This window comes from Petaurus breviceps, unplaced genomic scaffold (genome assembly GCF_028583685.1).
Source record: "Petaurus breviceps papuanus isolate PSGF00001 unplaced genomic scaffold, PetGlider_PUasm1.0 685, whole genome shotgun sequence".
In the NCBI taxonomy this organism is placed as follows: Eukaryota; Metazoa; Chordata; class Mammalia; order Diprotodontia; family Petauridae; genus Petaurus; species Petaurus breviceps.
Genome location: NW_027186455.1, coordinates 5,963,757 through 5,980,148, shown reverse-complemented (window position 1 = coordinate 5,980,148; position 16,392 = coordinate 5,963,757). Strand labels below are relative to the sequence as shown.

General features: G+C 37.5%; 1 protein-coding gene across 2 annotated transcripts in view; it reads right to left on the bottom strand.

Moving 5' to 3' along the window:
* The window catches only part of CYSTM1 (cysteine rich transmembrane module containing 1), a 107,664-nt gene that overhangs the window by 46,984 nt on the left and 44,288 nt on the right, over positions 1 to 16,392 (bottom strand). For both annotated transcript variants that reach the window (XM_069104359.1, XM_069104358.1), the window contains exon 2: positions 1,316 to 1,557. In XM_069104359.1, coding sequence (XP_068960460.1) covers positions 1,316 to 1,538 — 223 coding nt within the window. In that variant the 5' untranslated portion in view covers positions 1,539 to 1,557. The remainder of the gene's footprint in view (positions 1 to 1,315; positions 1,558 to 16,392) is intronic.

Below are 16,392 nucleotides of genomic sequence, written 5' to 3'. Positions count from 1 at the left end.
AATGCAAGGATAGCCTTGTGTTAAAACAGAAGACTTGTCAGCTTATGAGACTTATTTTAGAAATTCTCCCTTCATTGCCAAAGACCTGAATTCTGTGTTTGTTACTCCTCAGACAGCACTTGGTGACACATTTCCTGCACTATTCTGTGTACTCGTAATATAAACTGTTACAAGAAAAAGCCAAGAAAACAGAACTTAGTACTTGTCAAGATTTTTCTTCAAAACATACTTAATGGTTAGATTTTATTTAGGGAGTTCCTGATTTATAAGATTTAAAAGTTACTGTTTTTCCCATTTGTAGTATTTTCCTAGGATTATGGACCTGGGGTTTTAGTATGGGGCACCCACCTTGGATGATTCCCGAAATCCTAGAACATCAGGGTTTAAAATAATTTCCAGAACAGAAATAAACCTTCAGTTCTGTTACTAAGGCCAGCAAAGGGTTAAGACATGGGCAAAGTGGCTTAGCATAGCAAAGTAACTGGCACACAGACACTTTAAAAACATTTATTGAATTGACTTCTATCAAGGATAGCCTGTGTTTCTAAATCAATATGAATCTAGTCATTATGAGAAACCAAACTAGGTTTCTGCAAAGGGAGCTGAACATCAGAAGATAAATAAAAGCAGCAAATTCTTACTGAGAGTCTGAGACAGACAAGACAAAAATGCTTTCCAGCTCAAACTCTATGATTCTACCATGTATGTGGGGCTTAATAAAGAACTGGATTCTTTATCATAGTCATTTTTTAAGGCCAGTTGAACCATACAGTAGCAAATGCACAGAAAATTAAGGGCCTGGAATGTGGGGGTCGCAACTCTGATTGGCTTATTGAAAATGTAAGTAAAAATCGAAGTATAGCTTAGAAAACTAGTTTAAACCTATTTTAAAATATCTGCTAGCTACTTTTGAAAAGAAAAGGTTAATATGAGGATGAGTTGGAACTTAAAAATAAATTGCCTCCACAATCTGATCCTGAAAAACAAGACTTTCTTCTGTTGCAAGAATAAATACCAGCAGCCTCAGACCTTCAAATTTCTTCCCCCATGAGTGACTCTTAGAAAACATGCCAAACAAGCTTTCTGTCCCAAAGGAGAATACCACAAAGAACAGACTCAGAATATCAAGAGGATATCTACCCCCTAGCCAGAGATGAAAAATCCCCCAGAAGCTAGGAAAAACAATCACTAAAGCTTATAAATGAACCCTATTACAAAGGCCAGATGGACTGCCCTTTTTTTTTTTTTTTTGGCCAAGAAGAACATGCAAATATTTCCCACTGTGACATAGGACTGTATGTAATGTTTATGGTACCTGTGGTTTTCGGAGCTTCTGGAGGGGGTCCGCCCTGCCAGCCATACTGTGGGTAGCCTTGGTATGGATACCCTCCGTTAGGGGGTGGATATGGCCCTTGAGGCCCAGCGGGATAAGGCCCGGCAGGAGGATATGGTTGAGGACCGCCGGGTTGCTGTACATATGGTGGATAAGGGGCGGTTGGGCCTGGGTCCGAGTAGGGTGGAGGATTTCCGTAATTCATGTGGTAATCAAAACCTTTCCTAAAAGAGAAACAAAAAAATAATTAATTTTGCTTCTATTCAAATCATTCAAAAAGCCTCCAAAAAAATTGTGATCGTTAATAATCAATAAACATTTATTAAGTGCCTACCATGTATGAAGAACTATGCTAAGCAGAATGCATCATATGAAGTTATCCTGTTTAAAAAGAAATCCTCTGGAAATTCTATGTATGTGATGAGATAAATAACATTAACAGCACAACTATACAGAATTAATCACAGGGTAAGAACGTCTAATTTGTATCTAACCAGTTCAAATTGCAGGCAGCTCTTTAGAAACTAAACTGTCTCACTACAATTCTGGAATTTTCTGAGTCAGCTAGGTTTGATGAGGAATTGGGCAGATCCTGGTGATACTAGCCACAGGGTCAAAGGACCAAGAAATCTGAAAGATGCATGTCCACGTTGGGGGTTCTGCTCTGTTCTGTAGGCCACGGTCACTGCACTATTTTTAACCTCTTGTCACAATGAACTGTTGCCTTTTTTTTTTTTTTTTTGGCTGCTAAGCATCTCCTTGGAAAAAGATGTCTGCAGGGACTCTCTTGGTATGACTCTAGGGTCCTTATCTTAGTTAAAACCTGCTCTTTGTTTTTAGCTTTCATTAGTACAGGCTGTATCTCCCCACCCACTCTAGCCTCTCGTGATCTTTCTCAGTTTCTGAATCCATACGACTCACTGTGTGGACAGCTCATTTGACAGTGAGCTCATGTATTTTGTCAAACTCCCTATTGCTGTGTTTACTGTTATCCACCTTTTGCATTTCTATGTAAATATACTGTTCTTTGTAGGCTCTTCTTGCCACTTATTCCCCAAGTGTCTAGCACAGTACCAAGGACAGACGCATCCTGTATATGTGGTAAGCAAGGCAGGGAACACAGGGAATAACCAGAGAATGCCTTCACTGGTCAAGAAAATGAGGATAATTTTCATACCTAAATGAAAACAAAGTTCAAACTAATGAATATTTTCTTAGACTTAGACATTTCTTAAGGGTGGGATTAAAATGTTTCCAGCTTTTCTCTTTTGAGGGAGCTGTTCTTTCATTTAAGAATTCTTTGTGCTCTGACCAGGGACATGAGTGCTAAAGGGACTGATTAGACTACTTTGGAATCAAGTCTGAGAGTCCAAGCTCGTCTGCGGTTTCTATCACCAAATGGCCTTAGTGGGAAAGATATTTTCCCTTTCTATGCTGGGTGATGGGGAGGAGCAGGGTGAGGAGAGAACTCTTAGGATAACTAAAACCTTCAGAAGAACTCAGGAATGGCATCAGAGGTTAGACTGAGTTAAACTTCTTTCTCTCCTCCCCCTAAGTTCTAAGTTAGGCAAGTGAAGTTCAGGGAAGTTAAGTAACTGATGACTTAGAGGGAAATGAAGTTACTGATGATCTACGCAGAGCCACCTGGCTAGTAAGTGGTACTATGCAAGCCTCTGATCTGTGACAAGTAGCCAGCCTGGTGTAGCAGCAAGGACGCTGGATCTGGGAGTTCAGATTCTAGCTCTGCTTCCTGCTACATTTCAAGAGATGGAAGGGACCCAACAAGATTTCCCTCATAAAATCCCCAAGAAGTGATAAACTCAGGTCTCTCCAGGGAAGAGACAAGCACCCATGGTCTCTACAATCAATCAACACACTCAGACTGAGCACCTCCCCCAACTCTGCTAAGTGCTGGGGAAACAGCAGACAAACATTAAAGTTTCTCTGCCCTCAAGGGGCTTCCTCTGGAAGTTCATAGAACTTGATCAACTTCTTTTCCTGAGAGTGTATGAATTAAGTTCTCTATTTCTTTTCCTGTTAATCTGGCTATTTTATACATTTATAAATACTCATCCATGTCATTTAAATTATTAGTTTTATTTGGCATGTACTTAGGCAAAATAGTCTTTAATAACTTCCTTTATTTCTTCTTTTCCTGTTGTGAATTCTCCTTTTTCATTCTGGCAATCTGATTTTCCTTTTTTGGGTCAAATTAGCTAAGTCTAAATTTTTTTTTGTTAACATGATCTTAATTTTATTTCTCAATTCAATTTTTTTCTGTTTTCAATTTTGTTTCCCTTTTCCTTAATTTCCAGAATGTCTAATTTTGTGTGTGTGTGTGTGTGTGTGTAGGGTAGCAGTTAAAATTTCTCCTTTTTTAGGTTTTAAAAACCATATGCCAAATTCTTTGATCTATTCTCTCTCTTTTTTTGATGAAACTGTTTTAGAGGTATAAATTTTCCCTTAAGGACTGCCTTGGCTACATCCCAAAAGTTTTCATATATGTTCTCATCATTTTCTTCAATGAAATTGTATGTTTTTTCTTTTCTTTTTTTTAAGCAATCAGGGTTAAGTAACTTGCTCAAGGTTACATGGCCAGTTATTTCTGGGTGTGCTGAGTGTCTGAGTCCAGGATTTGATTTCCAGGTCATCCCGACACTGGAGCCGGTGCTCTTATTCGCTGAGCCACCTGGCCGCCCTGATTGTATGTTTTTTCTAGAATTTGTTTTCACAATATTCTTTAATATTAGTTTCCATTTAAGTTTGAATCCTTTGTTTACATGCCTTTTATTTATAATAATTTTTATCATGGTGTGGTATAAAAGATGAGTTTATTGTTTGTTTTTCTGCATTTTTTATGAGGTAAGTTATGCCCTGGTAAGTTTTCTAATAATGTCATGCATAGTTAATGTGTGTATAGAAATATGTATATTTCTTTAAGTTCCCATTCACTATTTGCCAGAGATTTACCATAATCTAACTGTTCTAAAATTCTATCCAGTGACTTAGGCTTCCTTCTTGTCTTTTAGCTTTATCTTGGAGTTCTCTTTTTCTGAGAGGGGCACATTAAAGCCCCCAAATATTACAGTTTTTCTATTTCTCCCTACTGTTAGGTGCATAAATTATTGATATTAATTCACTGTCCATGGTGCCTTTAAGCATCATGTAATTTCCTTATTTGTTTCTCTTAACTACATGTATTTTCACTGTTGCCTTCTCTAAGATGCCCCACCACTTCTCCTTTTTTGTATTCACCTGAAAGCATAATAAATTCTGCTCCAATCTCACATTTTAAATCTGTGGGAGTCTTCTTATTTCAAGAATGTTTCTTGTAAACAGCATATTGTTGAAATCTGCTGTTCTCTTCTGCTTTATGTTTCAGTTCATTCTATTCATATTCACATTTGTTATGACTATTGTCATGTCCTCTATCATATTCTTTTATATGTTTTTCCCAATTTGTCCCCAACACTTTCTTTAAGAAGAACACGGCAATGAAGGACAAGGAATAAGATTAATACTAGTCATCCATGACTGACATGGTCTGACCAAGTTCAACTCCTCTGTCCTCCTCTCTTCAGATCCTGACACTGGTTCTTCCACCTTCCCCCACTCAGATTATCCTTTATGATCCAATCTCTGAAATGAAGTACATTTTGATTATTACTATTCTCTCCCCAAATTTACCCTCTCTTAATCGTACTCCTGTCTCTCTGTGGAATTTCATATATTTCTACAACAACCTATTTGTACGTTCAAATCTCTGGAGCTTAGATTCTAATGTGAGGGAAACAGCTTGAGCACATATAAATATACAAAAATAAAGACCAAATGAATCGAAGGTAGTTTGGGGAAAGCACCTGGAAGAAGACTGAATCAAGAAAGGATTCAAGTAGAAGACAAAAAGTACTTGAACTGTGTCTTAATAGAAAGCAGAGATTCCAAAAGGTAAAGTGAGAAGGAAGTAAATTACAGGAAGTAAGGCAGGCAGGTGCAGAGGCATTTAGATGGGAGACAGAACACTGGTGTGGAATTTTCTCATTTATGGATAGTTTAAGATGGGAGATACTTCGATGCAGTTGAAATAACGCCAGATTTAACCATAGGATTTGATTTCCAATTCGTTTCTGCCACTTATTACCTATGACCTTGGGTAAGTCAATTTACCTCTCTAGATCTCAGTTTCCTCATTTGTAAAATGAGGGCTCCTAACCTCCTTTCCCTTCCCTGACTAGGACTTATGCTGACTCTCAAAGAACCAAATTCTAACCACCAGGGAAGAGAATGTTGCTCACTTTCAAGCATCTTCTCATTCAGAAGGCTATGCACATGCCCTCAAAGCTATTATTGCTCAAGAAAAGTCAGACAGCTTATTTCCTGACCAAATCTCATCTTCTCTACCTCCACCACATTTTTTGCTTCTGACCTCTTCTCACCACACTCATACGGTTATCACCTTAGTTCAGACCCTCAAAAAAACTTCTAGCCTTGACTATTATAATAGCCTGCTAAATGGTCTCTCTGCCTCACTCGAGTCCCTCCTTGCTCCAATGCTGCCTCTTCTCAGCTGTCAGACTAATTTTCCTTAAGCACAATTCTAACCATATCACTCTCCTACACACACACACACACAAACTGGTGACTCCATACTGCCGCTAGGATCATCTGTAAACTCCTCTGTTTGGCACTTAAAGGGCCAACCTACTTCTGCAGCCTCACTGTACACTGCTTCCCTTCTACACTCCAGTGTGGCCAGAGCAGTCTTGCTTTGCTCATACGTGACACTTCAGCTTCTGTCTCTATGCCTGCTTAGCTTGGTCTTCCGTGCCAGAAATGCACTGTATCTCTTACAAGTCTGCACCACATCTGACACAAAGCCTGTTCCCATATCCCCCAGCTGTTAGTGCTAGCCCCTTCCAAAGTTATCTTTAATTTGTATTACTATATTCTGCATATACTTATATATGTAAATCCCAGGATAAAAAATAACCTACTTGAAGGAAGGAATTGTGCTAAGCTGTGCAGTGGATAGTGGAGGCAGGAAGACCTGAGTTCAAATCTGGCTTTAGACACTTTAGCTGTGGCCCTGGACAAGTCTACTTAACTTCTCTCTGCCTCACTTTCCCAGTATGTAAAAATGGGAATAAAAATGGCATGCATACAAACATATACACATACTATACATCTGGGCTGTTGTGAAGCTCAAATGAGATAATATTTGTAAAGCACTCTCCAGACTTCATCAGCCATACCTCCATGCGGGATCTTCTCTACTCTGTTGTCTTCTCCCATCAGAAGTAAGTTCCTTAGGGCAGGGACTGAATTTCTTTCTACTTGCATTTGTAACCTGAGTGCTCAGCACGCTACCGGGCATGTAGCAAGTGTGTGATGAATGCTTGTTAACTTTTCTCCTCTCTAGGCCTTTGTGTACACGCGGGTCCTCTCCTCTTTTTAATGATCTCTTTGGGGTACAGACCTAGTGATGGTATTGCTGGATCGAAAGACATGCACAGTTTGCCTGCCCTTTGGGCATAGTTCCAAAGTGCCCTCCAGAATGATCACTCCACCAACAATGCATTACTGTCCAATTTTCCCAAATCTCCTCCAACATTCATCATTTTCCTTTTCTGTCATGTTATTAGCCAATCTGACAGGTGTGAGGTGGTACCTCAGATGTGTTTGAAGTTGCATTCTCTAATTAATAGTGATTTAGAGCATTTTTTTTAATATGGCTACAGATAGTTTTAATTTCTTCATCTGAAAAACTACTTGTTCATATCCTTTGACCATTTTTCATTTGGGGAATGACTTGTATTCTCATAAATGTGACTCGATTCTTTATATATTTGAGAAAGGAGATCTTTATCAGAAATACTTGCATAAATATTGTTTCCCAACTTTCCGCTTTCCTTCTAATCTTGGTTGCATTGGTTTTGTTTGTGCAAACCCTTTTAAATTTAATGTAATCAAAATTATTCATTTTGCATTTCATAATGTTCTCTATTTCTTGTTTGGTCAAAAAATTTTCCCTTCTCCATAGATCTGACAGATTAAGTATTCCTTGCTCTCCTGATTTGCTTAAGGTTATTACCCTTTACGTCTAAATCATGTATCCATTTTGACCTTATTTTGGTATATGGTGTGAGATGATGGTCTATGCCTAGTTTCTGCCATACTGTTTTCCAGTTTTCCCAGCAACTTTTGTCAGAGAGTGAGTTCTTATCCCAGAAGCTGGAGTCTTTGGGTTTATCAAACAGTAGATTACTATAGTCATTTACTACTGTGTCTTGTATACCTAATCTGATCCACTATTCTTTTTCTTAGCTGGGACCAAACGGTTTTGATGACTGCTACTTTATAACATAGTTTTAGATCTGGTATGACCAGGCCACCTTCCTCTGCATTTTTTCATTAATTTCCTTGTTATTCTTGACCTTTTATTCATCCACATGAACTTTATTATTATTTTTTTATAGCCCTATAAAATAATTTTGGTAGTCTGGTATGGCACTGAATATGTAAATTAATTTAGCTAAAATTGTCATTTTTATTATATCTACTCCACCTATCCATGAGTAACTGATATTTTCCCAAATGTTTAGATCTGACTTTATTTGTATGAAAAACGTTTTATAATTGTGTTCATATATTTCCTGGATTTGTCTTGACAAGTAGACTCCCAAATATTTTATATAGTCTACAATTATTTTAAATGGAATTTCTCTTTTTATCTCTTGCTATTGAGTTTGTTGGTAACATACAGAAATGCTGACGATTTATGTGGGTTTGTTTATATCCTGAGACTTTGTTAAAGTTATTAATTATTTTAAGTAGTTTTTTAGTTGATTCTCTACATATATACCATCATATCATCTGCAAAGAGTTGATAGTTTTGTTTCTTTATTGCCTATTCTAATTCCTTTAATTTCTTTTTTCCTCTATTGTTAAAGCTAGAATTTCTAGTACAATGTTGAATAATAGTGGTGCTGATAGGCATCCTTGTTTCACCTCTGATCTTATTAGAAAGGCTTCTAGCTTGTCCTCATTACAAATAATGCTTGCTGATGGTTTTAGATAAATACTACCTATCATTTTAAGGAAAGATCCATTTAGGAATGAGCATTGTATTTTGTCAAAGGTTTTTTTTCCTGTATCTATTGAGATAATGATATGATTTCTAGTGATTTTGTCATTGATTTGGCCAATTATGTTAATAGTTTTTTTTAAAATATTGAACCAGCCCTGCATTCCTGATATAAATTCCACTTCATCATAATGTATTATCCTGGTGATAAATTGTTGTAATCTCTTTGCTAATATTTTATTTAAATTTTTTTCATCAATATTCATTAGGGAAATTGGTGTATAATTTTCTTTCTCTGTTTTGGCTCTTCCCAATTTAGGTATCAGCACCATATCTGTATCATAAAAAGAATTTGGTAGGACTCCTTTGTCTATTTTTCCAAAGAGTTTATATGGTATTAGAATTAATTGTTCTTTAAATGTTTGGTAGAATTCACTTGTAAATCCATCTGGTCCTAAAGATTTATTTTCTTAGGGAGTTCATTGATGACTTGTTCAATTTCTTTTTCTAAAATGGGGTTAAATAATTTATTTCCTCTCCTTTTTAATCTGGGCAATTTATATTTCTGTAAATATTCACCCATTTCACTTAAGATTGTCAGATTTATTAGCATGCAGCTGGGCAAAATAGCTCCTAATTATTGCTTTAGTTTCCTCTTCATTGGTGGTGAATTCACCCTTTTTATTTTTGATACTGATAAATTGATTTTCTTCTTTTTTTAAAATCAAATTAAACAAATGTTTATCTATTTTATTGGGTTATCCCCCATAAAGTCAGCTCTTAGTTTTATTTATTAGTTCAATAGTTTTATTATTTTCAATTTTATTAATCTCCCCTTTGAGTTTCAAAATTTCTAATTTGGTGTTTAATTGGGGATTTTTTCCCCTTTTTTTTCTTTTTGGAGGGCAACTGGGGTTAAGTGACTTGCCCAAGGTCACACGGCTAGCAAGTGTGTCAAGTGTCTGAGGCCAGATTTGAACTCAGGTCCTCCTGACTCCAGGGCCGGACTCCTGACCCCTGACTCTATTCACTGTGCCACCTAGCTGCCCCCAATTGGGGATTTTTAATCTGTTCTTTTTTTTAGCTTTTTGAATTGCATACCCAATACATTGATCTGCTCTTTCTCTATTTCATTCATGTAAGTATTCAGGCACAAAATTTCCTCTAAGTACTGCTTTGGCTACATCCCACAAATTTTGGTATGTTGTCTCATTACTGTAATTCTCTTTGATGAAATTACTGATTGCTTCTATGATTTGTTGTTTGACCCACTCATCCTAATATTTTTTTTTTGCCTTTTTGGAGGGCAATTGGGGTTAAGTAACTTTCCCCCTTAAGGTTACAAGGCTAGTTTGTGTGTGTGTGTGTGTGTGTGTGTGTGTGTGTGTGTGTGTGTGTGTGGGTGTTAAGTGTCTGAGGCCGGAACCAAACTTGGGTCCTCCTGACTCCTGGACCGGTGCTTTACTCACTGCGCCACCTAGCCACCCCTGACCCACTCACTCTTTAGGATTATTTAGTTTCCAATTAATTTTAATCCATCTTTCCATGGCCCTTTATTACACGTAATTTTTTATTCCATCATGATCTGAAAATGATGCATTTAATATTTCTGCCTTTGTGAGGTTTTTATGCCCTAATACATGGTCAATTTTTGTGTAGACAACATGTACCACTGAGTAAAAGATATATTCCTTTCTATCCCCATTCAATTTTCTCCAGATGTCTACCATATCAAACTTTTCTAAAATTCTATTTACCTCCTTAACTTCTCTCTTGATTATTTTGTGGTTAGATTTATCTAGTTCTTAGAGGGGGAAGTTGAGGTCCCCCACTAGTATGGTTTTGGGGCCTGTTCCTTCCTATAACTCACTTCTCTAAGAATGTGGATGCTATACCACTTTGTGCATATATGTTTAGTATTGATATTACTTCATTGTCTATGTTACTTTTAAGAAAGATGTGGTTTCCTTCTCCATTTCTTTTAATCAAATCAATTTTTGCTTTTACTTTGACTGAGATCAGGATTGCTACTCCTGCTTTGTTTTCTTAAGCTGAAGCATAATATATTCTGCTCCAGTCTTTTACCTTTACTTTGCATGTGTCTCTACTTCAAATGTGTTTTGTGTAAACAACATATTGTAGGATTCTGGTTTTTAATCCACTCTGTTATCCACTTCTGTTTTATGGAAGAGTTTGTCCCATTCACGGTTATTTCCCTCCATCCTATTTTTCTCACGTATACTTTTCTCTCTCTCGTGTCACCCTGTCCTTCCTCACCAGTGTTTTACTTCTGACCACTGCCTCCCTCACTCTGCCCTCCCTTTTATCAGCCTCACCCCCTTTCTCTTCCCCTTCCCCTCCTCCTTCCTTATAAGGTAAGACAGATTTCTTTACCCAACAGAGTGTGCATGTTATTCCTTCTATACTAGCTGTCTCCACTTCCTTTGTTCACATGTTTCAACATTCTGTGATCTGATTTCTAACCTCAAGCAACCAAAACCGCTCTCAAAAATGACCTTTCTTCACTCTTCATCCTTTCTGACCTCCTGACTGCATCTGACACTGCTGACCACCCTCCTCTGTGAATACTCACCCAAGTTTTTGTGACACCGCTCCTTTCTGTTTCCAACTATCTAGCCACTCATTCGGATCACACCCACTTCCCATGGATATCCTCTAGAGCTCTGTACTGGACCCTCTAGAGCTCTTTTCCCTCTATTTTAATCTCACTTGATGAACTCATAAGTTCAAGGATTCAATTATAATGCCACCATCTTTCCAATCAGCAAGGTTTACCATCTTAGTGTAATCTTTTACTCCTCATGCTCATTCTATATAGTCAGTCTGTTATCAAGTCTTGTTTCTATCTTTATGTGATATCTCTGGTATACATCTCATTATCTCCACTTACACAGTGACCCCCTCCCCCAAGACATTCCCTTATCACGTCATACCTGATATATTGCAGTTGCCTTCTAAGGTTGGTCTTCATATCCCCCCACTCCAGTCCATCATTCACTAAAGCTGCTATAACAATCTTCCTGAAGTCTAAGTTTGACCTGACTCAAATTCCAGCAATTCACTATTACTTTCAGGATCAAACAGAAACTGCTTTATTTAGTATTTAAAGTCTTTCACAACCTAGACTCTCCTACATTTCTAGTCTCCTTATACAATATACCCCCCCCCACATATTTTATAATCAAGTTACACTGGTCTATCTATTGTTTCTCAAACAGGACACTCCATACCTTGCATCCCTTTCCTGCCTTTTCCCTGGCTGTCCCTCATGCTTGCAATGTTTTGCTTCCCTCACTTCTGCCTCTTGGTTTCCCAGTATTCCTTCAAGACTCAGCTAAAATCCCACCTTCTGCAGGTCTTTCCTGCTCTCTTTTCACCTGTGCGTTCCCTCTGAATTCACCTTCCATTTATACTATTCATATCTTGTATGTACAGTTATTTACATATTGTCTCCTCCATCAGACTAGAGACTACTTGAGGGCAGAGACAGATTTTTTTCCATTTATCTTTGTATCTCCAGCACTTACCACAGTTAGTGATTAATAAATGTTTCTTGACTGACTATTGGATACTCTCCTCTGGATGTTCTACAGGAGTCTCAAACTCAACATATTCAAATCAAAACTTATCTTTCTTCTGTAACCCATCCCTTTTCTCAACCTTCTCAATTATTTTTATAGACGGTACCATCATCCTTCTACATTATTGAAATTTTATAGAAAGCACCATCATCTTTCACTTTAGCCCTTATCTCTCAAATCTAACTAGTTGTCAAGTCTCATGAATTTATCTCCTTCACTCTACTCACAGGATCACAACCCTAGCTTGACTTCATTATTGCTCATATGTGCTACTGAAATAGCTTCCTAATCAGCTTTCCAGGCTCTGGCCTTTCCCTTTTCCAATACATTCTCTATGTAACTCCAAAAGTGATATTCTCCAAATACAGATGTGATCATGTCATTCTCCTGCTCAAGAAGTTTCAATGGCTACATCCACTCAAGGATGAAATGCTGTTTTGTTTGACATTTATGGCCCTAAACAATATGGCTACCACCACGTTTACAGGTTTTCACACATTATTCCCCTTCATAACCCTCCTGAGTTGAGCCAAACTAGTCTACTTTGTGCTTTCTCATGAATGAGATCCATGCCTGGAATGCACTCCTTCCACTCTGACTCTAGTAAGACTTGGCTTCTTTCAAACTACAGGACCCCCTACAGAGGCTAGTTTCTCCCTATCCCAATGACTTTGTATGTTTTTTTCCTATTTACTTGTAGGTGTAATAATGTTTTCCCCAACAGAATGTAACAGATGTTTAATAACTATTTTCTGATAGAAAAAATTAAATGATTTACCTGAAACCACCACATGGTAGTCTGGGATCTAAATTCAAGTTCTTTGGATTCCAATTTAATTAGTCTTTGGATTCTAATTTACTTAGTCATTCCACCATACCATACTGCCAGGTAAAAGAATTCCACCAAAGTTTATAGAATCAAAAGCCCTCAATCTGAAAAGAATCTCTGAGGTTTTCAGATCCAATCCTCTTGATTTATAGATGAAGAACAGAGAGTCAAGGAAATTTAGTGACTTGCCCATATTCATAGGAATAGTGTAAAAGACAGGATTTGAACCCAGGTTCTTTGACTTAAGAGCTAATGCTCTTTCCATTGTACCATACTGCCTAAATATTAAAAAATATTAAGGGTCTGCCCTGTGTTACTACCGGATAAAACTAAAGAAAAAAAAAGTGGTTTCACTAAGCTAGGATGATTTGAATAAGAGGGTAGGCATCAAAATGAAACAAGAGGCTTTATGTGGAACCTAATAAACTACATGTGATAATAGAATAAGATAGTAAGGTCACAGCCCACAGAATCACAGATTTAGACCTGGAAAGGATGTCAGATCATCATGTCATTTTACTGATGAAAAAACTTAGGCCCACAAAATGGTGACTTATGCAAGGCCACAGAGTTAGTAGTAAGTAGCACAGACAGGATTTGAACCCAAGTCCTTCAGATTCTAAACCCAGTACTGTCTCCACTGTACCACATTGCTTCTAATAACAATAATTTATCAGGAATAAGTCATTCCAGAGCAGGTGCAACAGGAAGCCCATAAAAATTTGGTGAATGCCACAAGCAAACTCTTATTCTAAATTACATAGTAACCAATAAGAATGGACTTCAAATTTTAAATCTAATACTGAATCTATAACATACATCATTCTTTGTTACTAAATTTGGGCTCAGTTAAATTCATATCTTTTTATAAAATAAATAAGTGGAAATCAGGGCATTAACAGACATATCTACTCTGAGCAAAACCCCATGAGATCAGAGTTTAGCATAGCTCAAACTGGTCAGTAGCAAGTCAATGTAATTATGACTGCACATGAATATTAGCACTATTTGGTACTTTTCTGACACATGTAGTCAAAGGTTAACTTTACTAAGTCGTGGCAATGAGAAGAGCAGCAACTATTTCTGCTTGGATAGTCAATTGTGATTATTACTGGTGACCTCACAGTTGAACTGCTCAGACTTTAGAAAGACTTATCAGCTAGGTGGCACAATAGAGCAATGGCCTTGGAGTCAGGAGAGCCTGAGTTCAAATTTGACTTCAGACACCTGACACTTACCAGCTGTGTGACCCTGCACAAGTCACTTAACCCTGACTGCCTCACCAAAAAAAAAAGGTATTCAAAAATCAGTAGCATACAAGTAAACATTCAATGGTTCTTCTGAAAATGAAGCCAATCACAATTAAGAAAAAACGCCCAAATTTCCTAAATCATGGTTCCCCTTGGCCCAAAAGATTCATCCTCTCGCTGCCAGCCTTTTTTTGCAGTAACCTAGAATACATGACTGACTGGAGTGTCACTGGGATTACATTATTGAAACAACATTGTCTTTGGTGGGAACAAGCCAACATGACCCCCTAGGCTCTTCCCCTTTACACATTATTCTTCTGTTCTGTGACAGTAACTTCTGGGGCCACTGGGATGTCTTACACAGGTGAAAAAAGACAAGAACTTTAGATAGGGAGGAACAGAAAAGGCTCCCCAACAACAGCCTTGGAAGCTTCAGGGTCACACAGGCTGATGATTCTCGTCCCAGTTTTTCTTACTTCAAGAGTTAATTAGCAAAGATAAAAATGAGTCTTCTGAAAGCTGTGTGGGGCCCACCACAGTGCTAGCACATAACAGGAACTCAAGAGATACATGGTAAGCTGATAGTGCCTATAATTAGCGCAAATCTATAGGGTTCAGGTTTTAAAGAGCAGGCATCACTCCATATATATATATGCACACTCACACTGCACGAGAGCTCCAACCCACAATTTTATATTTAGATTTATAGTAACATAGCTTTAGAGCTATAAGGCTCCTCAAATCTGTCTTTCAGTGTACTTGTTCTCATAAAAGGAACATCTTCTTTGTCTATACCCTAGAACTAATGCAAGTTATACTGGGACAGCGAGGGAATTAAAAAATCAATTAATCAAGTCCATGATGAATGTCCAAGACTGCTGGGCATTTTAAGGAATTCAGTAAAGAAAATGACAGGATAATTACAAGCACCCAAGTACAAAAGGAGACACAGAAGAAAATAAACAGCAACAAGAATGATGTCATTAATCAGTGAAACCTATACCAATCTCACAGGAACATTCTGAGGATTCCTGAAGATTTTTCTTTCACATTCAAGAAATAATTACTTTTTCAATGTCAAAATAGTATTCAAAATGAAAAACTTCAATTACAAATAAGTTTCATTATTAAAAAGTGAGATATTTTAATATACTTTTTAAATACACAGCTCAAAAACTCTACAGGTTAAGTATTACCTCATTTATTCTCATAATGCTCTGCTAAGGTTATTAATCAAGGCAGCATCTGCCCTCTTACAAAGATTTGAGTTATTTTTGTAGTCACAGGGATGACTTTGTATTGAGGGAGCCTCAATCATCTTTCCCTCAATCCTCCTAGTGGACAACAAAACCTTGCCTGGGGGTGGGGGTAGGATCATGATTTGTGGTCCCCCAGTCCCTAGAGAAACAATCCCAAGTGTATTCTTATACAACCACTAATAAATTGGTAGCATAATCTTCATGTATGATATTTAGCATTTTAGCATCAATCACCACTGGGTACCTACTAGGTGCTAAATACTGTAGAGCCCCGAAGTACCAATGTTTGACTTATACGCATTCACGCAGAGGGCCATGGTCACTGCTATAAGCAAATTACCAAAAATACTGGTTATCAAACTGATTTAATATAAGGAAGAAAATGTAACTTTTAATCCCCTCCCAATATCTAAGAGCAACAAGTTCCCAGGGTCACAACAGGGTTGACCTTACACTAAGGCAGTAACTGAGGCCTTTTATGAAACTTTTTATCACTCAAAACTCCCCATTCCCTGTAGTGCTGATTAGGCCTCATGTTCTATCACAGCAGTGATTTATTTCCTGTTCAGTACTGCTCTCTGGAAGGATTCTTTTAAAATTCAAGAACTCTAGTGAAAGGATGATACATGAAGTCAACATCTTAGACAAATTAGTAGTTTTACCACTAGACGAATTCACTAGGTGCTTACTCGGCCTAAGCTAATTCATTCTCATTCATTCTCTTTCTCTCTGCATATAGACACATATATACATTGTGTGGTGCTCTGAAAGGGTTAAAAATTTAGGGCTACAGTCCTCTAATCATAAAATATATCAAGGACGGTGTTATGCTTACCCCACCTACCAATCACTTTCTAGAAATGCAGTAATTTCCCTTCATGAGACTGTAGCACATTTTTCAATTACACTTCCAATATATATGATATTTAAAGGGAATTTTCAGGTCTTCAAAGTGAATAATTTCCTCTCATCTATCTAGTAATCTTCATATACAAAGAGCAGCACATTTAAAATAAGGATTGATGTTAAATTGTG